This window comes from Ammodytes marinus, assembly GCF_949987685.1.
Source record: "Ammodytes marinus genome assembly, chromosome: 10".
Classification (NCBI taxonomy): domain Eukaryota; kingdom Metazoa; phylum Chordata; class Actinopteri; order Uranoscopiformes; family Ammodytidae; genus Ammodytes; species Ammodytes marinus.
Window position 1 is genome coordinate 1,683,918 of NC_137214.1, and position 19,253 is coordinate 1,703,170.

At 42.6% G+C, this 19,253-nt stretch overlaps 1 protein-coding gene across 3 annotated transcripts in view; it reads left to right on the forward strand.

The window, feature by feature from the left end:
• The first annotated feature begins 6 nt into the window (after positions 1-6).
• The window catches only part of LOC307256469 (uncharacterized protein), an 87,489-nt gene continuing 68,242 nt past the window's right edge, over positions 7-19,253 (forward strand). For 2 of the 3 annotated variants that reach the window (XM_080035428.1, XM_080035429.1), the window contains exons 1-5: positions 7-146; positions 1,368-2,985; positions 5,389-5,721; positions 6,462-6,588; positions 6,692-6,798. In XM_080035428.1, coding sequence (XP_079891554.1) covers positions 1,429-2,985; positions 5,389-5,721; positions 6,462-6,588; positions 6,692-6,798 — 2,124 coding nt within the window. In that variant the 5' untranslated portion in view covers positions 7-146; positions 1,368-1,428. The remainder of the gene's footprint in view (positions 147-1,367; positions 2,986-5,388; positions 5,722-6,461; positions 6,589-6,691; positions 6,799-19,253) is intronic. The other variant, XM_080035430.1, reaches the window with a different exon arrangement.

Sequence of the window (19,253 nt, forward strand, 5' to 3'; positions counted from 1 at the left end):
GAGAGCTGTCCGCCCCATAACGCGAGCCTCACTCATGGGTATAAGCTGAGCCCGTAAAGTCCACTGGATCAATCTGACCACTGTTTAAGGCGCTGTTTCCATTGGCTTTAAATGTCCTCTTAAAAGGGGAGGAAGTCTTATGCGGGGTAAGTCAAGCTTTTACCACAAACGTTGTTGTTGTCAGATGAGATAAGAGTTTCGCGGGTTTAACTTTAACTGAAGTTATTGGCTGTGATATAGACTACAGTCGGTTAAGAGCTAGAGGAAGCGCTAACAAACGCTAAACTGAATTAGGCTACAAATAAATTCCAAGTAGCCCTAATGGCTATGACGTTAATGACAATTTATACTGAAGGAATATCATGTTTTTTTGTTTCTTTAAGAAAAAGAAAGTAGGCCTATCCAGAACCTATTTTAGATGCGCAGCGTGAAATTACCCTGTAACAGTCACTTGCTGGTTAGGCTTTCCCTATATCCAGTGTAAATTATGGAAGCCCAAAAATGTATTCGCGAGTGTGATTTAGTAGTTTATGGATGTAGGCTATAGCCTAACTGGCAAGCAGGCTTTCTCAAAAAATAAATAATAATAATAATCATAGGCTATTAATGGCATCAGAATAACTGGATATTACAACACAAGTAGCCTAACGCAAGAGCGATTTTATTAGAATAGCCTATAGGCCTATTAGTGTAATGGAGACAATGCCTGTAAACTGGCATTCTTGAAATGACTGAGTAGCCTGCTTTCTTTCGATGTTCGACTAAACGGCCTATCAGTAAAAAAAAAAAAAAAAAAGCTTTGAAATGAAATAGTGACATCCTGCAAAAAGGCCAGCTTAATGGAAGCCCATCTCTCGCGAGGAGGTCATGTAACAACAGAGATGCATGCGGGGGGCTTTCAGACATTGAAGGGGTTATGAGATGAGGCTAATCAACGTAGTAGTAGCATTTAGAGCATCTTCTTCCTCTGAAGGAGCTTATCGGAGCTGTGATGGTGATGTCACAGCTGCAGCAGACCTGAAGTAACCAGACATCTCTATAGTCAGTGTTACCATGACAACACAGCCTCCTGGTTGAAATAATGGACAGAGGGGACTGTTTCTCAAATAATGACTTTGGATAAAGTGGACCAAATAAGCAGGGTGGGGCTGGGCAGGGTGTTTGAGTCTGTTGACTCATGGTACGAAAGCCACTTTGTTTTAGTGTTTCAGTAGTTGGAACAATTGACCACAGCTGAAAATATCTCATGTAATATAATGTGCAGGTATTCTGAGCAGGTTAAGACAGAATAAGCATGATATAATAACAAGATAAGTCAAGTTTTATCTCAGACTCCTGAATTAAAAGTGTGTTTTTTGTTTCTCCAGGAGAGGGTCCGAGACATGATGTCCATTGGAACTAAAAGCTGACACTGTAGAATGAGAGAGGATGGAACAGACAGACAAGCCTGCCCCTGACAGCAACAACCCTAATGGGTTTGTCAACCAAGTCTTTAATGTTTCTCTGGATGTAGAGAATGAAAGGAGCAGTGTTTGTATTGAGGAGGCTGGGCCAGAGGAGAACCAGGCTGCCTGTCCTCAGACCCCAGTCTCCCGCAGGCCCAGGGCCACAGGGGGCATCTGGAAGATCCTAAACCGAAAGAGGGCTGTCTCTGAGCTTGATCGCAGACCCCATTCCATGATCCTGCCCGGGGAGGCTTCCTTCCCTAAACTCTCCTTTGCTGACAAAGTTCGCTCCTTCAAGAAGCTCAAATCCCCCTCTGTGTTTCGGGGGAAGACAGGGAAATTGTCTACTGCCAAGTTCAGCAGCTCCTTTGTGGATGAGGAGTCTTTCTGCCGCGACATTGGCACTCCACAGCAGGCCAGCAGGGGCACACTGCGACAGCGCAGCAAGAGGCACTCCTATGCTGGCTACACAGCAGAATTTGAGTGCTCCTTGGAAGACATTGACCTCACAGCTCCTATAGACGGCCACCATCCCACTGCACCGACAGAGGCTGTGACTCAGAATGGATGTAAACCGGCAGAAAAGGTTTGCTATACCAAGAGAAACCACAATAATTCAACAAACTGTAACAAAACAACTGCAGACTGTGACGAGCCTGGCATCAAAGGCAGCCACCAGGCTAGAGGAAGGAGGAACAAAGACGTGTGGAGTTACTTGAGGAGGATTTCCCTTCTGGGGAAGGCCAACCCTGTCTACTCAGAGAGGAGCTTTGACTCTGAGCTTCACTCATTGGATAAGACCATGGACTCAGACTACGGCTCGGTAGACTTTGAAAGTGTCAGAGACTTTCAAGCACCACCCCCGAAACACTCCGACACCAAGGGGCACTTCGGTGGTCTGTTCAAGTTCTTCAACAGTGTAGCAGAGACAGCCAGGAAGTGGAGAACAACATCCCACTCTTTCTCTCCTCCAGAGGGAGAGGGCTCTGAGCTGAGCTCCCCTCGGGCTCCACAGCATGCAGGGCTCAACGTACACAGTGTGTCCCTAACACTTCACACTGAAGGAAATCCAAAACCCCAGCCAACTCCATCATCACCTGGAACTGCTAAATCCTCCCACTCCAGTAGCTTTGACAGCCAGGCTCCAGCCCCTGTGACCAAAGTAGCATCCCCTATGGTGGTCCTGAAGGCCTTCAGGGCATGCTCAGGCTCTGCAGCTTTCAATGACCTTCAGAGTTACGAGGACACAGACAAACACATAGACAGAGAGACAAATCACAGGTCCACAGTGGAGAATCAAATTCCCCAGTCAGGTTCAAACACAGAGACTAAAAACCAAACAGAGGTTGAAATAGATCCATTTATCTGTTTGTGTCAAGAGGGAAAGGTAGAGGGAACAACGGGAAATGAGCAGGATTCCAGGGATGCTCCACCAGACTCCCACCAGATACAGGCTGTCAATGTCCAATCACAACACTGTGATAAAGAGAGCTCGACCTATAGTGTACCAGCATCAGATTCTACAGAGGAAATATTTAAGGTATGTGATTTAAAATACAAAATGAGCTGTCTTCATTACCAGTCACTGAATTATAATAAATACATTTGTTTATGAAGCCATGAATTGTGTTGCTAAACTACCACAATATCATTTTTGTGTAGTATGTGTCTCACATCTATGCCATAACCACATTCCATTGCAGAGTTTTTCCACATCATTAACACAGCCAAAGGCATGCATCATATCATTACTTTATAAACGGTCAAAATCATCATTTATGTTACAGTATACAGCATTTCATTCATTCTGTTGCTTCTTAAAATCTTTAACAACAAACTTGAATGTAAATGGTGGCTGAGCTGTTACTCATGTTCTCATGATATAAGTGCTAGGTGTGGTCCATTAACTGTCAGAGGGAAACAAAAACATTCAAGAGTGTGAGGACATGATTCAGGTAGCCACTCTACTGTACACTGGTCCTTTTGCCCCATCTGTTGGAAAGACGAGGAAACAGTCAGTGATTACCATGGTCGCAACATATTAGTGGAGTTTGCCCATTTCCTGCTGAGCCAACCCTGTGTAGAATGCAGGGAAACTCTCCAATAAAGCTGTCTGAGTGAGACGGCCATAGCCCTAGAGCTGTGTGACGCCTGCACCCCTCCCTCCTCACTCTAGTACAAGCATTAGTCATCTCCCTTCTAGTCACACCAACCAGTCAAGACACGTTAAGCACAACTCCTAATGACAAAATCAGATGTGACATCTCAAAAGTCAGCACACATTCATAGGGGTATATTATGCAAGGGTAAGGACTGTGGGAATATTTGTTTTGGGAATGGGGTTAGTCCTACTATAATTGGGGAGAAATGGATGGACTCCTGGAAAAGCCTTGATCACCAACTTTTCACATATCAGTGATTCTTCAGAAGTGGGACAAAACATGGTGCAATTTAGGCAAATTAAACTACATGTATGTAGCCAACATACTGTATTCTAAGCTACTGAGCTAAGCTTTGACACAACCTCCCAGCTTTTGTCCTTTTGATCAAAATGGAATTTTTACCTTGCCATTCCTTATCAACATAGCAAAAACACAAATTAATTTTCCCTCATTTTATGCTAGACCCATGAGATGTCTAGTTATCCCAAATATTCACCAAGACTGACAGAGGCCACACAAAATATTTTCAAAATGTAGCTATATGAAAATATATATTTTTTTTACATATTTAAAGGGACACTGTGTAACATTTTACGTAATTTATTTGCTAAAATCAATATCCTCATTCATAAATATGTCCTCATTGGTGTAAAATCACCTCTGCCAATAATCTGAATTATCCTCCTGAGCGGAGAATTACAAATATTAATATTACATTTTGTACATTGAGAGGGCAAGTCTTATGGAGGAATCCATGTTTTTGGAATGTCATCAGGTGCATTGTTTAAAATGTAGAATTGTTCTTGTCCTTGAAGGCCACTGTAGCTTCTGTTATTATTCTAAAGGGTTGGGGTTACCCAGGGAGCGTTGCATTCTAGAACTTTGTAGAACTTTCTTGATGATGTCATATTACACAGTGCCCCTTTAACGTTTCTTAAACAGAACAAATTGAGTTTTTCTAGTAGCGATTTGTTTTTTCTGTTGATGATAGGTGCTAAACTACTTCAGGAAAATAAAAGGATCGAAACATTTCAAATAACTTCTTTAGAAATTGTAAGTCGGTGTTGACGTATCATGGACTTTCAAGATTTGGAACGTAAACTATTCTAAAACTACAACACTAATCAGAGCCTGTCTGACTCTAATGTACTCTGCAGAGGTAGAATTTGACACGAGGTCCTTCATAGTGACAGCTGCCCCTTATTTTGCCTGATTTTCTTACATTTTAATGGATTGTCTGACAGTGGTGACAAAAAGTGTCCCACCACTCAGAAACCATATAAAACATGAATGTGTTGAAGAAAAACAGTTTTTATTGATATGAGAGATTATTTAGTGTTGCTTTTGATGAGAAAAAAGCAATTTTTAATCATAGAGTACATTTTTAATAGGTTTTATTGCATATGAAAGATTGTTCCCTTCTCTGTGGACACACTGTTTTGGACGTCGTGAGAAGATAACAAGTGTCATATATTTGACATAATAATGATAAAATTACATTTAAGGGGATAATTGTGCTCCAGACATTTTATTCTTAATCCCTAATAACATCTACAATTTCAAATATGTTTACTTTTAACCATAACAGCAGTTAATATTAGAAGACAGCCTTTTGTCCCACTTCTCAAGAATCACTGATATTCAATTTGCCTATCTAGTGTATTGTGTTATAGGTTTATTATGTGTATACTATAGAGACATTCCAACCAATTCCCTACACAAGAAGTGCATTGTTGCACCTTTATCTGCGCCAAACTGCTGAGTGTATGTGCCAATCCCAGCTGTGCGAGCAGATTGCCAGCCAGACAGGCAGCAGCGTGAGACAGCCGTGTCCAGCCATGGCCCACTCTAGCACAGAGAAGAGCAGTGTACCTCTCAGGGCCAAGAAAGCCCGTCCCGCCTCCGCTGTACTGGAGCTGTGGAGGCCGAGCCCAGAGCCACACCTCTACACACACTATAGTGAGTCGGGCTCGCTGTGTGGATGGAGACGCAGGCCTGCTCCCAGCATGCAACACTCTCCAGGGCAGAGACGGATGGCTGCTTGCTCCAGGCCGTGCTCTGTCATTGAGACCAGCGTTACTAGAGAGACTCAGTCCACGGAGCTGCACCACACAGTAAGATGTCAAATGACAAACACAGCCACTGATGCATTATTACACTGAGAAACATTGACATTAAAAAGGCATATATATTTGTGTATGTAGTAGACATAAATTCTGATGTTGAAAAAATCTACCAACTCACAGATAAATTTAGCCCAAGCCCATAATGAATCTGACTGACAGTACTGACTTTGACAGTACAGAATTTATACAGCACTCACTGTTAGCTTGCACGCTCTAACCCATATAAAGAGGCCTGTATTTCTGATTGCCACACCTCCCCTCACCTCCCGCCTCATTCTTTCTTTCTTTCTTTCTTTCTTTCTTTCTTTCTTTCTTTCTTTCTTTCTTTCTTTCTTTCTTTCTTTCTTTCTTTCTTTCTTTCTTTCTTTCTTTCTTTCTTTCTTTCTCTCCCTCGCTCTCTGTAGCCAATGTTCTGCCTCATTGCTCCCATAAGCTCTCCCTCTAATTGCCCTAACTCAAAGTCACTTCATTTTAACCTGAGAGAACGCCTGCTTGGCATTATGTATAGTCTCTCATGGTTAGCTGCGGGGCATTCATGCCGACCAATGCACCAGAATAGACTTGCTGAATGTGAAATACTTTAATTCACTGCAAAAAAGAGGACAAGGCAGTAACGTAAGATATTTTAAAAAATGTTTTAACGTGTGCTGTCAGCCTTGTGTGTTTGAGTGTGTGCATCAAAGTTACTATGGAGTATGGAGATGGCCTAACTACTTAGTCCCCTCTAGGCCTTGTCACGCCCCCCCGGGGTGTCGCCGCTAGAGCCTCCACTCAGGGCATCTCTCCAGCGGTGCCGCTCCCTGCCGCTACCCCACAGCACCCTCACTGCCCTGGCACTGCTCCTGCCTCGGTCAGGTACCATGGCATATCTTTTATATACATTAATATGCAGAATGTTGATTGGTGTGTGTGGGTGTTAAATGGATCATGTGTCTACGTGTGTGTGTGTGTGTGTCAGATATGGGTCAGTCGTCATCGTCGGTGCGTCTGCGATCTGAGGCCTCTGCCAGCTGCAGGAGGAGGAGGCTGCTCAGACCTGGGTCAGAACCACTGCAGGTCAACATTGTGAGTTGAACAAACACACGCACACACACACACACACACACACACACACACACACACACACACACACACACACACACACACACACACACACACACACACACACACACACACACAGATTTAGTTTGACTAATGTCTGTCAGGCTTTCAAGGCCTTTTAATGTGATTTATAAAAAGCTGTATCTACATATTTGTGAAAACTAAGGTAAGTAATATGCTGTATATATGATATAAAGTCCCTATGCATACACATTTCACCCGTGGCATGAGCATACAGTAGATGAGATTAAAGGATGTATAAGGGAGCAGGACTGATAGTGGTAATATGGAGATGACCGGTCAATGTTTCATCAGATAATGAAGGGAGTGATCCGTGAAGAAGGTGGGCTAGTGGATAAATGTCATCGGGCCATTACTTATCCTTAATTGGCCACCCAACAATTCTGACGGTTCTTGAATCCCATACGTTCACATGCAATGCACACCTCTTGCTTTGACTACAGTTTTAGGCCTATAGAAAAAATGTAATTAAAATCGCCCGTCTCCCGTCAGCAAACCCCGGCACCCGCTCCTACAGCTCGCCCGACAGCGGCTCATTTCTAGCCGGACTTCCTGTAATTGGTTCGAAAATTTTAACCATCCAAAACCTGCCCGCGCACTGGACACTGACAGATCCATGGTTCAGTATAATCCGGACCGAGACCACCTCTTTAGGTCAGACCAAGGTCCACCTGTTTAGTCCAGACCGTGATCCGCTGGAGGTTTCACATCTGTAATTTAAGTTTGGATTAAATGGAAAGTCTGAAAGTCAGAACCAAAAAAGGTAGGTGTGAAAGGCCCCTAGGGTGTACTCACACATGCCGTGTTTAGTTCGGTTGAAACAAACTCAGGTGCACTTCCGCCTTCGGTGCACATCTTTCAGGCAGGTGTGAATACAGCAATCGCACTCGGGGCGGACCAAACAAGCGCTCCGAGACCCAGCTGAAGAGGTGGCCTCGGTGCGCTTCCAAACGCACTCTGCTGCAGTTCGTTTGTGGTGTGTGTTTTTTAATAAATTGCCGTCAGCTTCACATAATGGGAAAGTGTTGTTGTCACCATTGTTAGGACGAAAAGTTATGGTTTGACCGGGAGCCCAGAACAATATATTACATTTGATCGAGAGGACGCGTAAAAATGCTGAATGTGTTAAGGGATCAGATGAAGGAGATGGGAGCGTCTCCCGCACAGTGCCAACAGGTTCACGCTGTGCAAGAAGTGTGTGTTTTTATTTTGCTTCCCATGTACGGGACCGTCAATACTATCCCGGTGTGAGTTTGGAGCTGAACTGCGCCGAACTGACACCCAGCTGATACACAGCTTAATCAGCTGAGTGTCAACTTGAGCCTATTCTTCTCGCGAGCCGCACGTCCAGCAGCAAAAAGTAACAATGACGTTTCACATCATAGGCTACAAGCCACTTAACGTGGCATTGTCATAGGGCTCAGTGTTTCCCCCAGGAAATGTCTTAGTCAAGGTGGTCACTGTCTAGCCGTACAGGAGGCGCGGCGCATAGCGCCGCGGCGAAAATTTTGGGGGTATTTTGCTCAAAGATGCCAATGCGCCCTAAAGAAATAGTTCTGTTTATTTGAATGACACTGACCTTACAGTTGTGCAATTTTGTTTGCTATGTGCACATTTTGTGCAAACATGCAGACGGTACAAAATACAATTAAAGAAAAGTTCTACTGTTTTGGTGCAATACCATGCAGACACACTAAATAAAAATAATGGACCATACACTTAACATGTGTATCAAAGTGCTTTTTAAAGTTCCTTTTTGGATGGGGGGCTGTTGTGAGATTATTGTGGACAATAGGCATACTGTGATGCGATTAATTCATATATGGTTATTATTAGCCTACTTGCTTGATTTATTTTTAAATACAGAGGTTGTTTTGGAACATGTATTTCCAAATTTAAAACATAAAAATAAAGCAGCATTTAAAATTCAGAAAAATAAATCTTGTATGGCTACACTAGCATGCTGTTTGAAAAATAATTAAATTATTGAAATAATACAATGTGTTTTCCCCTTAAAATTACTAAATGCATTTCAAAGACAGTTACAGTGTGCACTTCTGTAAACTTACTGAAAGGTGCCTGGGCCATCACTCTCATGCATGTATCAGACTTTTCTCTGCGCTGTATGAGCCGATAAGTTGTGTTGCCACGGTGATGTGGAGTTTTAAACTAGTCTAGCTTTGCAGAGCACTTCTTTCTGTTCAGCTAAATATCCCCATAGAACCGCATTGCGTTTATTATCGCCACCGGTTAAATGTCGGTTTGCTGCTGCTCGTTTCCCGCGTACATGCCGTAGTCGCGCGCAGCGCGGGACGGTCGCGCGCGCAGAGCCCCCGACACAGAGCAGCTGATAGTCTGAGCAGAGAGAAACGCTTGGAGACATATGTGCACATTTATTTACCGCAAATCACGGCCTTTCGCGCATTTCTGACCATGAAAAATCACACATCGCGCTTGCTAGTACATTAATTGTGCAGCACTAAAAATAAAAAAAATAAAGATTTAATTATTTTTTTTTTTTGGTCGGTCAGTAGTCAAGGCGGGGGGCTGGTTTTGCTAAGGCGGCCGCCTTAACTATAAAGCGCTGGGGGAAACACTGGGGCTACATATTATAACCATATGAAACAACAATAATTTCATGTTTTTCTTCTTTATTTATAGGCTAGATGTAGGCCTTTTTATTATTTGTAACCCCATATTATATCAATGATATATTTCGCATATATTTAATGAGTGAATGACCTCAGATCACGTGTGGCTTTGCTTCGTAATGCTGGTTCACATGCAAAAGGGGCAATATGAAAGTGGACCACACCAAACAAAACAAAACCCTTTTGCAAGTGAACCAGCATTACGAAGTAAAACCACAGGTGTGCCGAAAGTGTGTCATTCATTCATTGGACAGATATTATGGGGTGGAAAGAAGCAGGAAGCACAAAGTGAAAAAACTGCGAAATTGTTAACAATCATGGAGATATACTGCGATCGTGTTTATTTTGTGCCATCAGCAAATAACAACCGTGCGTCATTAAAATCTGTAGGCTAGACTGCGAGTCATATACGTTGTAGAGAGAGGGAGGGGGGTGGACTACTGCCTGATTTACAGTTTGATATAATATGGGGTTAAAAATATTAAATAAATAGGCCTACATCTAGCCTATAAATAAAGAAGAAAAACATACATTTATTGTTGTTTCATATGGTTATAATATACAGTGGAGGAAATAAGTATTTGATCCCTCACTGATTTTGTTAGTTTGCCCACTTACAATGAAATGAGCGGTCTATAATTGTAATGCTAGGTTTATTTTAACAGTGATAGACAGAATATCAAAAAGAAAATCACATAAAAAAAAGATAGAAATTATTTTGCATTTCATTGAGTGCAATAAGTATTTGATTCGAATGTAAACATCAGCTAGAGAGGACGCTGGCGCTGTCTGTTCGCCGCTTCTCCAAGCTATTTTTGGGCCAATTTTGGACAATTTTATTTTAAAAGTGATTTTTTGTGGACCTTTGGTCTCTTCTTGGTTCCCTGCGGGCTACACCAACATCGAAAAGCAGGCTTGTGGACTGTCTTTGGTTGTTCCGGTTTTGTTGTGGAGGAGCCGTGTAGCTCACTTGCTATTTTGGCGTCCCTAGCAACGGCTAAAAACAAGTAGTAGTAGTGACATTTTCCTGGTCACTACTGGCGTTTTCTTCGGTGATCCTTGTGAGGAATATGCCCCGGTCAACCTGCAAAGCTGTCTCTACAGTCTCATACCTTAGTCAGTCTCATACCTTAGTCATACCTATACACCCTTAGTCAGTGTTTTAAAATGAGCTCCAGAGTTGGTTCTGCTCAGGAGGGGAAAGCAGGCATTGCATAATCAATGCTTTGATGTGTGATTGGCCTCAGGGGTTTTCTAGTGGAGGGAGATGCAGAGTTTCTCTGAAACATTTATGGGGCTGTGTCCAGTATCTGTACCTACAGAGAAGCACTTTTATTTTATTCAACCCCTTTTGTTAACCTTTCTTTATAAAGGTTATCTCATTGAGACACGGGGTCTCATTTTCAAGAGAGACCTGAGGGGTGTACTATGAAGCGAGATTAAGGGCAGAGCGAGGTCTGTTGAGTCTAAAGCCAGAGTTTTCAGTATCACAAAAGGTGACTCTCTTTTTACCTGGCTAGATCACCGTGGTAACAGAGGCTGCACGGCTAGCCTGCTCAGACCAGTTTTTATTTCGAGTTTGAGCTTAAATTCGGCTCTTAGAGCACTGCCCTTTAAGGAAACTACACCTTTGGAAATCCCACGGACCTGACAATATTGTCTGAGCAATACATTCTCACTGAGTAAACTAGTTAAATCAGTAAACGTAGGCTATTGATCAGTAAGTTAATGAACGAAACGAAGCCGTGACATAAGGTTTACAGCAGAGTGAACTGTAACATCGCACTGCAGCTTTTTGCCACATGCTTTCAGTTATTGATGTAGTAAATGTAAAATAGCCTAGACCTACTCTAAGCAGCGTTACTCTATGCTCTCCCCTCAAATTATTTTATCCTGTGATCTACACACACTGGCTCTTAATAAAGCGTTCCATAAAATTTCAGTTTGCAACATTATTTCACTGTAGGCTTCTTTCTTTTCATCAGTAGCGCATGACGTTTACCATATGAAAGGCGCTATAGCCTACAATCCTTCAGTTTCTCTTTATGGGTAAGCCTACAGTAGCCTACATCACATCCAGATATCACTGGAACATCAGGGGAAGATGAGGGCGATGAAATTATGAATAAATTGTTTCGGTCGAGGTGACAGCTGTAACATAAGGACATCGCTGCAGACTTGCAGGTTAAGCTTCTCACAGTAGATTCATATTTGTCCGAAAAATACAGACTACAGGTTTTGTATTTATGTTATTTAATTTATTGGTATTTGTAACATGCAAATAAAGGGCTATTAGCCTAAATCAAAAGTGTCTTAATTTTGATGTGGCCCAAAACCAAAGTGATTTTCCACATAGGCTTTTCATTTGGGGACAGTGTCAGACTTAAATGACATTCTTAAGTGTGGGACTATAGGCCTAGTGCTATAAATATAGCAAAGTAGCCTATTTACAGTCATAGTGCAAATCAGTTAAACAGTGTAGTGTTTAAATCCGCTGAGTTCAACTTTTAATTGCTTTCCAATATCACGTTACGCACTGCGAGAACGATCGGTAAAATAAATGAATTAGTTCAGTAATTTTCTGACAGCATTCCACTCTCTCCTTATTTGCAGTAAGAGTTTTTTCAGCTCTCTCTTTTCTGCTGTTCTGTGATCATTCAGACTGACAAACTCTTCCTCTTGAGTGAAGTCAGCGACGCACTTTTTTTCGAACCCAGCTGTTCGCAATCAGTCCGTTTGTGTAAAGTTAGCGGCACAAGATCAGTCCATTCTGTGTGGAAGCAGAGTCAAATGACGCGTGCACAGAGCCTGAAGCTGAAACCCTCGTTCAACATAAGAGGTTGATAACTGCATTCGTGGTACCGGTCAGCTCTGAGCGAGGGTATGTGTTATGTTGAACCAGATCAAGAAAAGAGAGCCTGGCTCTGTTGAGTTTACTTCGTAGTATACCCCTTTGTTCACACACACTTTTCCCATTCAAACACACACATTCATACATCGATAGCAGCAGCCACCACGCAGGGTGAAAGCTTATCGGGTTGCATAGGACTGAAAACGGTTTACATTAGTATAGAGGCCAAGCCCATGCTTTTGGCCCCCTGATATTTCTTGACACACCTGGTGAATGACTCGCAGTTTAAAACATTTGTCTTGTTTTTTTGCACTTTCTTTAAACAAGATACAAAACATAAACCCAGCTGTGACTTGGGTTGTGTGTGGTCAAAAAACATTTCTTTGTCCGGGCAACTTTGGAGCGACACAGCTCAAATACAACAGTGAAAGCGACTTCTGCCCGAAGCCGCCCACTTGACGAGCAAATAAAGTAGCCTATGCAACCGCTCTAAGCGAACTCAGCAGCCGAGCAACAGTGCGACAAAGCTACAAAATACTGTGGCGGCCGCTCGCTGTCGATTAAATCAGAGTAAGCAACCGGTCTAGGCAAACTTAGCACCCGAGCAACAGTCAACAATGCTAGAAAAACAATACATTCGAGCATACAATTAGCAACCAGGCTTAGCGATAAACACACAAGCAACGGTGCGAACAAAAGAATAACACGGCGACTGTGAAACCAGCCGCCGCCTGACAAGCTCAATTAAAGCAAGGTGGAAAGGTGATATTAGCTTCCGCGATAGCCGCCGGCTACGCGTAGCCTTCACACTTTACTCACCCCTGACCGGCCGCAGCCGAAATCGAACGAATTGCAAGTCGCAGCCTTTGGAGGACGAAGTCAAATCGAAGCACCAACCCTTAGGTTACAAAGCTACTTGCGACAAGCTAATGGTATACACACAACAATGTGTGTGACCTGCTAGTCCGCGAGAAGATAGAAGGAACAGATCCTCGAGTGACTTCCGGAATATATACATATTCTCGGGTCACCCAGGTGTCACAGGTGACTATTTTGGTATAAGATCTCGACCTGCGCATGCGCGCGATGGAACATCCAGTGCTGAAAGCACCGCCTCTGGCGGTCAGTAGGAATGAAATAGAACCACAACATCTGTAGTACAATAATTGGTCCATTATCATGAGAGATGCTTTCTACTCAACGTTGGCTTCATGAGCCCATTGCTTTCATCATGGCACGTCTTTACATTGAACTTTTAACAAACGGCATCTTTTGAAGAGATGATACTACTCTGATTTGAAGTTGTTCTTGCTTGTCTAAATAGTCCTAGTGAGCCAGAGCATGTTGTTGCTATGACACTCGCTAGCTCTTGTTCATCTTCTTGCTTCTACCTTTAGGAAGCCTTTTTAAAGTGTGAGCTAAATAGAGAAAGTGTGGGGGTGAGAGAGAGGAAGGGGTGGGAGAGAAACAGAGAGAAAGAGAGACGCTCCCTTTGTATGGGCACTTTTGTGTCGTGGTCCTCCCCTGGGGCAGAGATGGACTCATAACGCTTTCAATTTCTTGTGTGTGAGTGTGTGCGTGTGTATATATATATATTGAGGATGTCAAACGATTAACATTTTTCGATTCAGATTAAACACACAGGGTAGCTATGGGTTAATCATGAATAATCACGATTAATCGCCAATCGAAATATGCACAAAGAATTCTCATTTTCTGTGTATTGTTGTAGGAACGGAAAGGTGAATGACATAAGGTGGATATACGTATACATTTAAAAGTTAAATGAAATGAAAAATGAAATTTGCTTTTTTTAACCATGGGAAATCCAAATGTTAGTGTTAATACTGAAAAATCTAATCAAATCAAACTAAAACAGCATCCAACCACATGATGTTTTAGTTTGACCACACCATAATTCAATTTGGTTGTCCCTTTGCTATGCCTCTGAGCAAATATATAGAATGGCATTTATTTGGGGTTCTACGCCTGGGGCCTGTTTCAGGTAGCTGGTTTTGAGGCAACCCAGAGTTTGTTCGCTCTGAGTTAGTGGAAACTCTCTGTTTTCCGTTTCAAGAAGCAGGTTCAGCGCAACCGAGAGTCAGTTACTGCGGCAACATACGCCGTGGGTCTAACCTGCTGGATAGGTGATTTGAACTACTCTGAGTTTGTTTTCACTTTACGCTGCAGCTCCGACTGAAAAAAGAGTGTCACAGTCACAACGCGACCCTGTACAGTTTAAAGCAAAATCACTCCATAGAAATCTCCATCGGGATGTTTTTATCATGTACTGATGATTTTACGTTTGATCGATCATTTATCTGATCAGCAGCCTTGTTCCCAGCCCTCGTGTCGTTAATATAGGCAGCCACCTTACACATCAGGAACATGCTTTACATTCAGATTAATAAACCTATTTGTATTGTATGTATATAATTATTTTTTTTATTAATAGGAGTTTTTTAACGTCTGTGCCACTGAACAGATTTCTGTCAGGTTGAAATGTAATTCTGCGGCTGCACGCGATCGTTACTGTTCACTTGTGTGATCACAAAGTCACAGACGAGCCTTGTTAAATAGCCTAATATGAATATAGAAATTATATAATAATTTAAACTGTGATCACTTGAGATCAAGGGATCTGGTAATAAATCAATCAGGCTCTACAATGGAAACCGTCACCTAATGTGCCTGACGTTAATGTCTTTCGCTCCCCATTTAAAAGAAGCGACAGTCTGTTTATTATAGCTTGCCTACATAATACAGTGAATATAATATATATAATAACACTGTCAGCAATGCTGTGCGGCACCAGCTTAATACTTTTCCTGCTGCTGATATGCGTAACTTAATTCTTAAAATAGACTATTGCTTCTCATACGGAAGCAATGATGCTCTTGACAAAAAATGTTTGCTCCGTTTTTTTTCTGAATTGCCAAGGTGATTACATCAGAGTTATGAGATAATATCCCCGTTAATTCTTCTCCATACCATAAACTCATTCGTTAATATTTCTAACTCTAGTGGGAGGAACGGAGAAGTTTTATTTTTTTTGAGAAGTGGAGAAGTGGGAGGATCAAGCATTTGTTTCTTCTGTTTCCATGGTGAATCATGTTATCAGCGATCGATTGACGATGGCTTTTACACACACGATCAACCCAGAGTGAACACGCTCAGAGCTGATTGACCCAACACTGATCCACTGTTCTGAAACCCAAAACCCAGAGTTGCTCATCTCTGAGTTGAGCAACTCAGAGCGCAGGTTTAAACTCAGAGTTTGTAAACCCTGCTACCTGAAACAGGCCTCTGAATCAATGGATACATTTGGGTGTTTTTATATGTGTGAATGACATTAAATTAATTAATTTCTGGTCAAGCTTTGCATTCCTGCATACAACTTGATTGCAGTCCACGGTGTGTGTGTGTGTGTGTGTGTGTGTGTGTGTGTGTGTGTGTGTGTGTGTGTGTGTGTTTGTGTGAACCAAGCAGACAATGTTGCTCCTCCTGTTACTTCTGACAGCAACTGCCGCCCGCGACACACACGTGGACACTAGCAGGTCAAAACAAAACGTGCTGCTTTGTTCCGCCGGCTGCGTGCCGCTGTGCAGATCCATAGTGTTAGAGCGACGACAAGTGCAGAGCTGGTGGGATGTATCGGGTGGGTCATTCTGCGAATGTGTTAATTGCGTTTTAAAAATGTAACACGTTCATTTTAACAGCCCTAATATACAGTATATACAGTCATATGAAAAAGTTTGTGAACCCCTCTCAGCCGGCATTATAATTGACTCTGCTTTCACAAAAAAAATATAAAAGTGGTATGTCTTTAATTTACTAGGGACAGCTAAGTACTGGGATGCCTTCCAAACAAAGATTTTTTGAAAAGCAGTATTTGGTTGTATGAAATAAAATAAAATGTGAAAAACTGGCTGTGCAAAAATTTAGGAACCCTTGTGGTTTTGTTGATTTTAATGCCTGTAACAGCATGTAAAACTGATGACTTTAAACACAAAGTTAGTTGGATTATGTTGTTAAGCCTTGAACCTCATAGAAATGTCTGTTTAATCATGAGAAAAGGTATTTTAGGTGCCTAAATGCAAGTTGCACTTCTCTTTGACTCTCTGCTGAAGTGAGACAGAATGGGATCATCAAAGCAGTTCCCAAAAGATCTGAAAAACAAAGATTGTTCATTGTCATGGTTTAGGGGAAGGCTACAAGAAGCTTTCCCAAAGGTTTCAATTGTCAATGTCGACTGTAAGGAACGTTGTCAGGGAATGGAAGGACACAGGCACAGTGGCAGTTAAACCCAGGCATGGCAGACCAAGAAAAAAACAGGAGCGCATAGGTGGAGGATTGTGAGAATGGTTGCACATAACAAGAATGGTTGATCACCTCCAAAGACCTGCAAGAACATCTGGCTGCAGATTGTGTATCTGTACATCGTGCAACAATTCAGCGCAATTTTCACCAAAACATCTGTATGGTTGATGAGAAGGAAGCCCTTTCTGCGCCCACGCCACAGATACAGTTGCTTGGAGTATGCTAAAGCTCATTTAGACAAGCCAGATTCATATTGAAAGAAAATGCTCTGGACTGATGAGACAAAAATTAAGTTATTTGGTCATTATAAAAAGCGCTTTGCATGGCGAAAGAAGAAAACTGCATTCCAAGAAAAACACCTGCTACCTACTGTCAAATTTGGTCATGCTGTGGCCACTTCAGGGACTGGGGCTCTGGTTAAAGTCGATAGTTGGATGATTTCAACCCAGTTTCAACAGATTATTCAGGATAATGTTCAAGCATCAGTCACAAAGTTGAAGTTGCGCAGGGGTTGGATATTCCAACAAGACAATGACCCTTAACACAGTTCAAATTCCTGCAGAGGGAAGAGTACAATGTTCTGATATGGCCGTTGCAGTCCAATGACTTGAATATCATCGAAAATCTATGGGATGATTTGAAGCGGGCTTTCCATGCTCGGCAGCCATCACATTTAACTGAACTGGATCGCTTTAGTATGTAAGAATGTTCAAAATACCTCCATCCAGGATCCAGACACTCATCACAGGCTACCGCAGGCGTCAGAGGCTGTTATTTTTGCAAAAGGAGGCTCAACTAAGTACTGATGTCATTTTTCTTTTGGGGTGCCCAAATTTATGCACCAGTCAAATTTTGTTATGATGCCTATTGCATATTTTCTATTATTCCAATAAACAAAATGACACTGCTGAATTGCTTCTGTTTCCCTAAGGTATGTCATATATGTAAAGGAATTTGCTTCTTTGAAATCCCAGCTAATGATGAACAAAAATCCCCAAAATTAGAAGGGGGTCCCAAACCTTTTAATATGACTGTATATCAACTAGGGTCAACTAGGTCTACGCCAGGTGTTACGAAACTACAAAAAAAAATTGCACTTGTTACATCTCCATGTAGCACTTACGTGTGGCACCTTGTGGTTTATTTGACACTATAGTACTTACGTGATTCCTGTTCTGAGTTTGTACCTTCATTGTTGAATGCACTTAACGGAAGTTGCTTTGGATAAAAGCGTCAGCTAAATAAAATGTAATGTAATATGGGCTTCTTGAACAAGACATAAGTGGACTAGGGCAGGCAGAGTATGTTGAACAGATGGAATAACCTGGCCAAAGGAAAAGATAAAGGCCACTGAAATCAAGCATGGAGGGTCCTTGGAGGGCCAATAACTAATGAGTGTCTTAGCAACTATCCACAATGACCTAAGTGATGACCGCCTCAGTGAGTATCTCAGGCAGCAGAAACCCAATGATGAGAAGGAACCATCAAGGAAGGACCAGCCCCTGCAATGCATGTACCATTGACAGATAGAGAGGTGGCTGGTATGGAGAAATTATACCAGTTGCTGGAAAACGCTTGTCTGAGAGACAGCATAGAAGCACTAATCACGGCGCAAGAACAATGGAGGCCGAGGGGGACCGTACCAGACAGGATATCAGGTGCAGCTGTGCTTCAACAGTGCACTCAGGGCTGTATCCCCCACCAGGGGCGTAAGCACCAAATTCTGGGCCCCTATAAAAAAAGTCCTGATGGGCCCCTTGAAAGGCTGTCTTATGCCTCGTTTCCACCGAATAGAGCGGGTCGGATCGGAGCGGTTCGGTCCGGGTAGTTTGGCTTTTCATTTGCCAAAAGTTGAGTAGGGTACGGTTTAAGCGCACCTAACCGCTCTGAGCCGCTCCTAATCTCAGTACTCCTCCGTAGGGGTACTAGCCGCCTGAAAGGGTGCCGAAAATGCGAAGCTACACACTGCCGTCATTTGATTGGTCAAAAGAATAATTTCCGCCATGTGTATCTCGGCAAGAGTGTAGAGTCTTGTGTTTTGGCGAAAATGTGAGCAAAGCACTGTTTATTGTGTGGTGTTTTTCCTCGTCAATAAATTAATCAGTTGGTTACACTGTGTCCCACTGCTAGTCACGTAGCTGCCGCAGCCAGCACTGTTCGCTCACTGTCTCTATGAGTTGCACCGAGCCGTCTCTGTGTGTTTACGCCATAGCCTAGATAGTAGTAAATACACGCTCAAAACAACACGGGGGGAATAAATAAAGAAGCGGCTGGTTTGACCAAGCAACAACGAGAGACCGCTGGCTTGACCACAATTGGTCGAAATAATCATTTCCGCCTTGTGTAGTCACCTCGGCTAGAGTGAAGAGAGTATTGTGTTTTGGCGAAAATGTGAGCGCGGCACTGTTTATTGTGTGGTGTTTTTCCTCGTCATTAAAATAATCAGTTGGCTACACTGTGTCCCACTGCTACGATGTCACGTAGCTGCCTCAGCCAGCGCTGTTCGCTCACTGTCTCTATCAGTTGCACCGGGCCGTCTCTGTGCTCACAACAACACGGGGGGAATAAATAAAGAA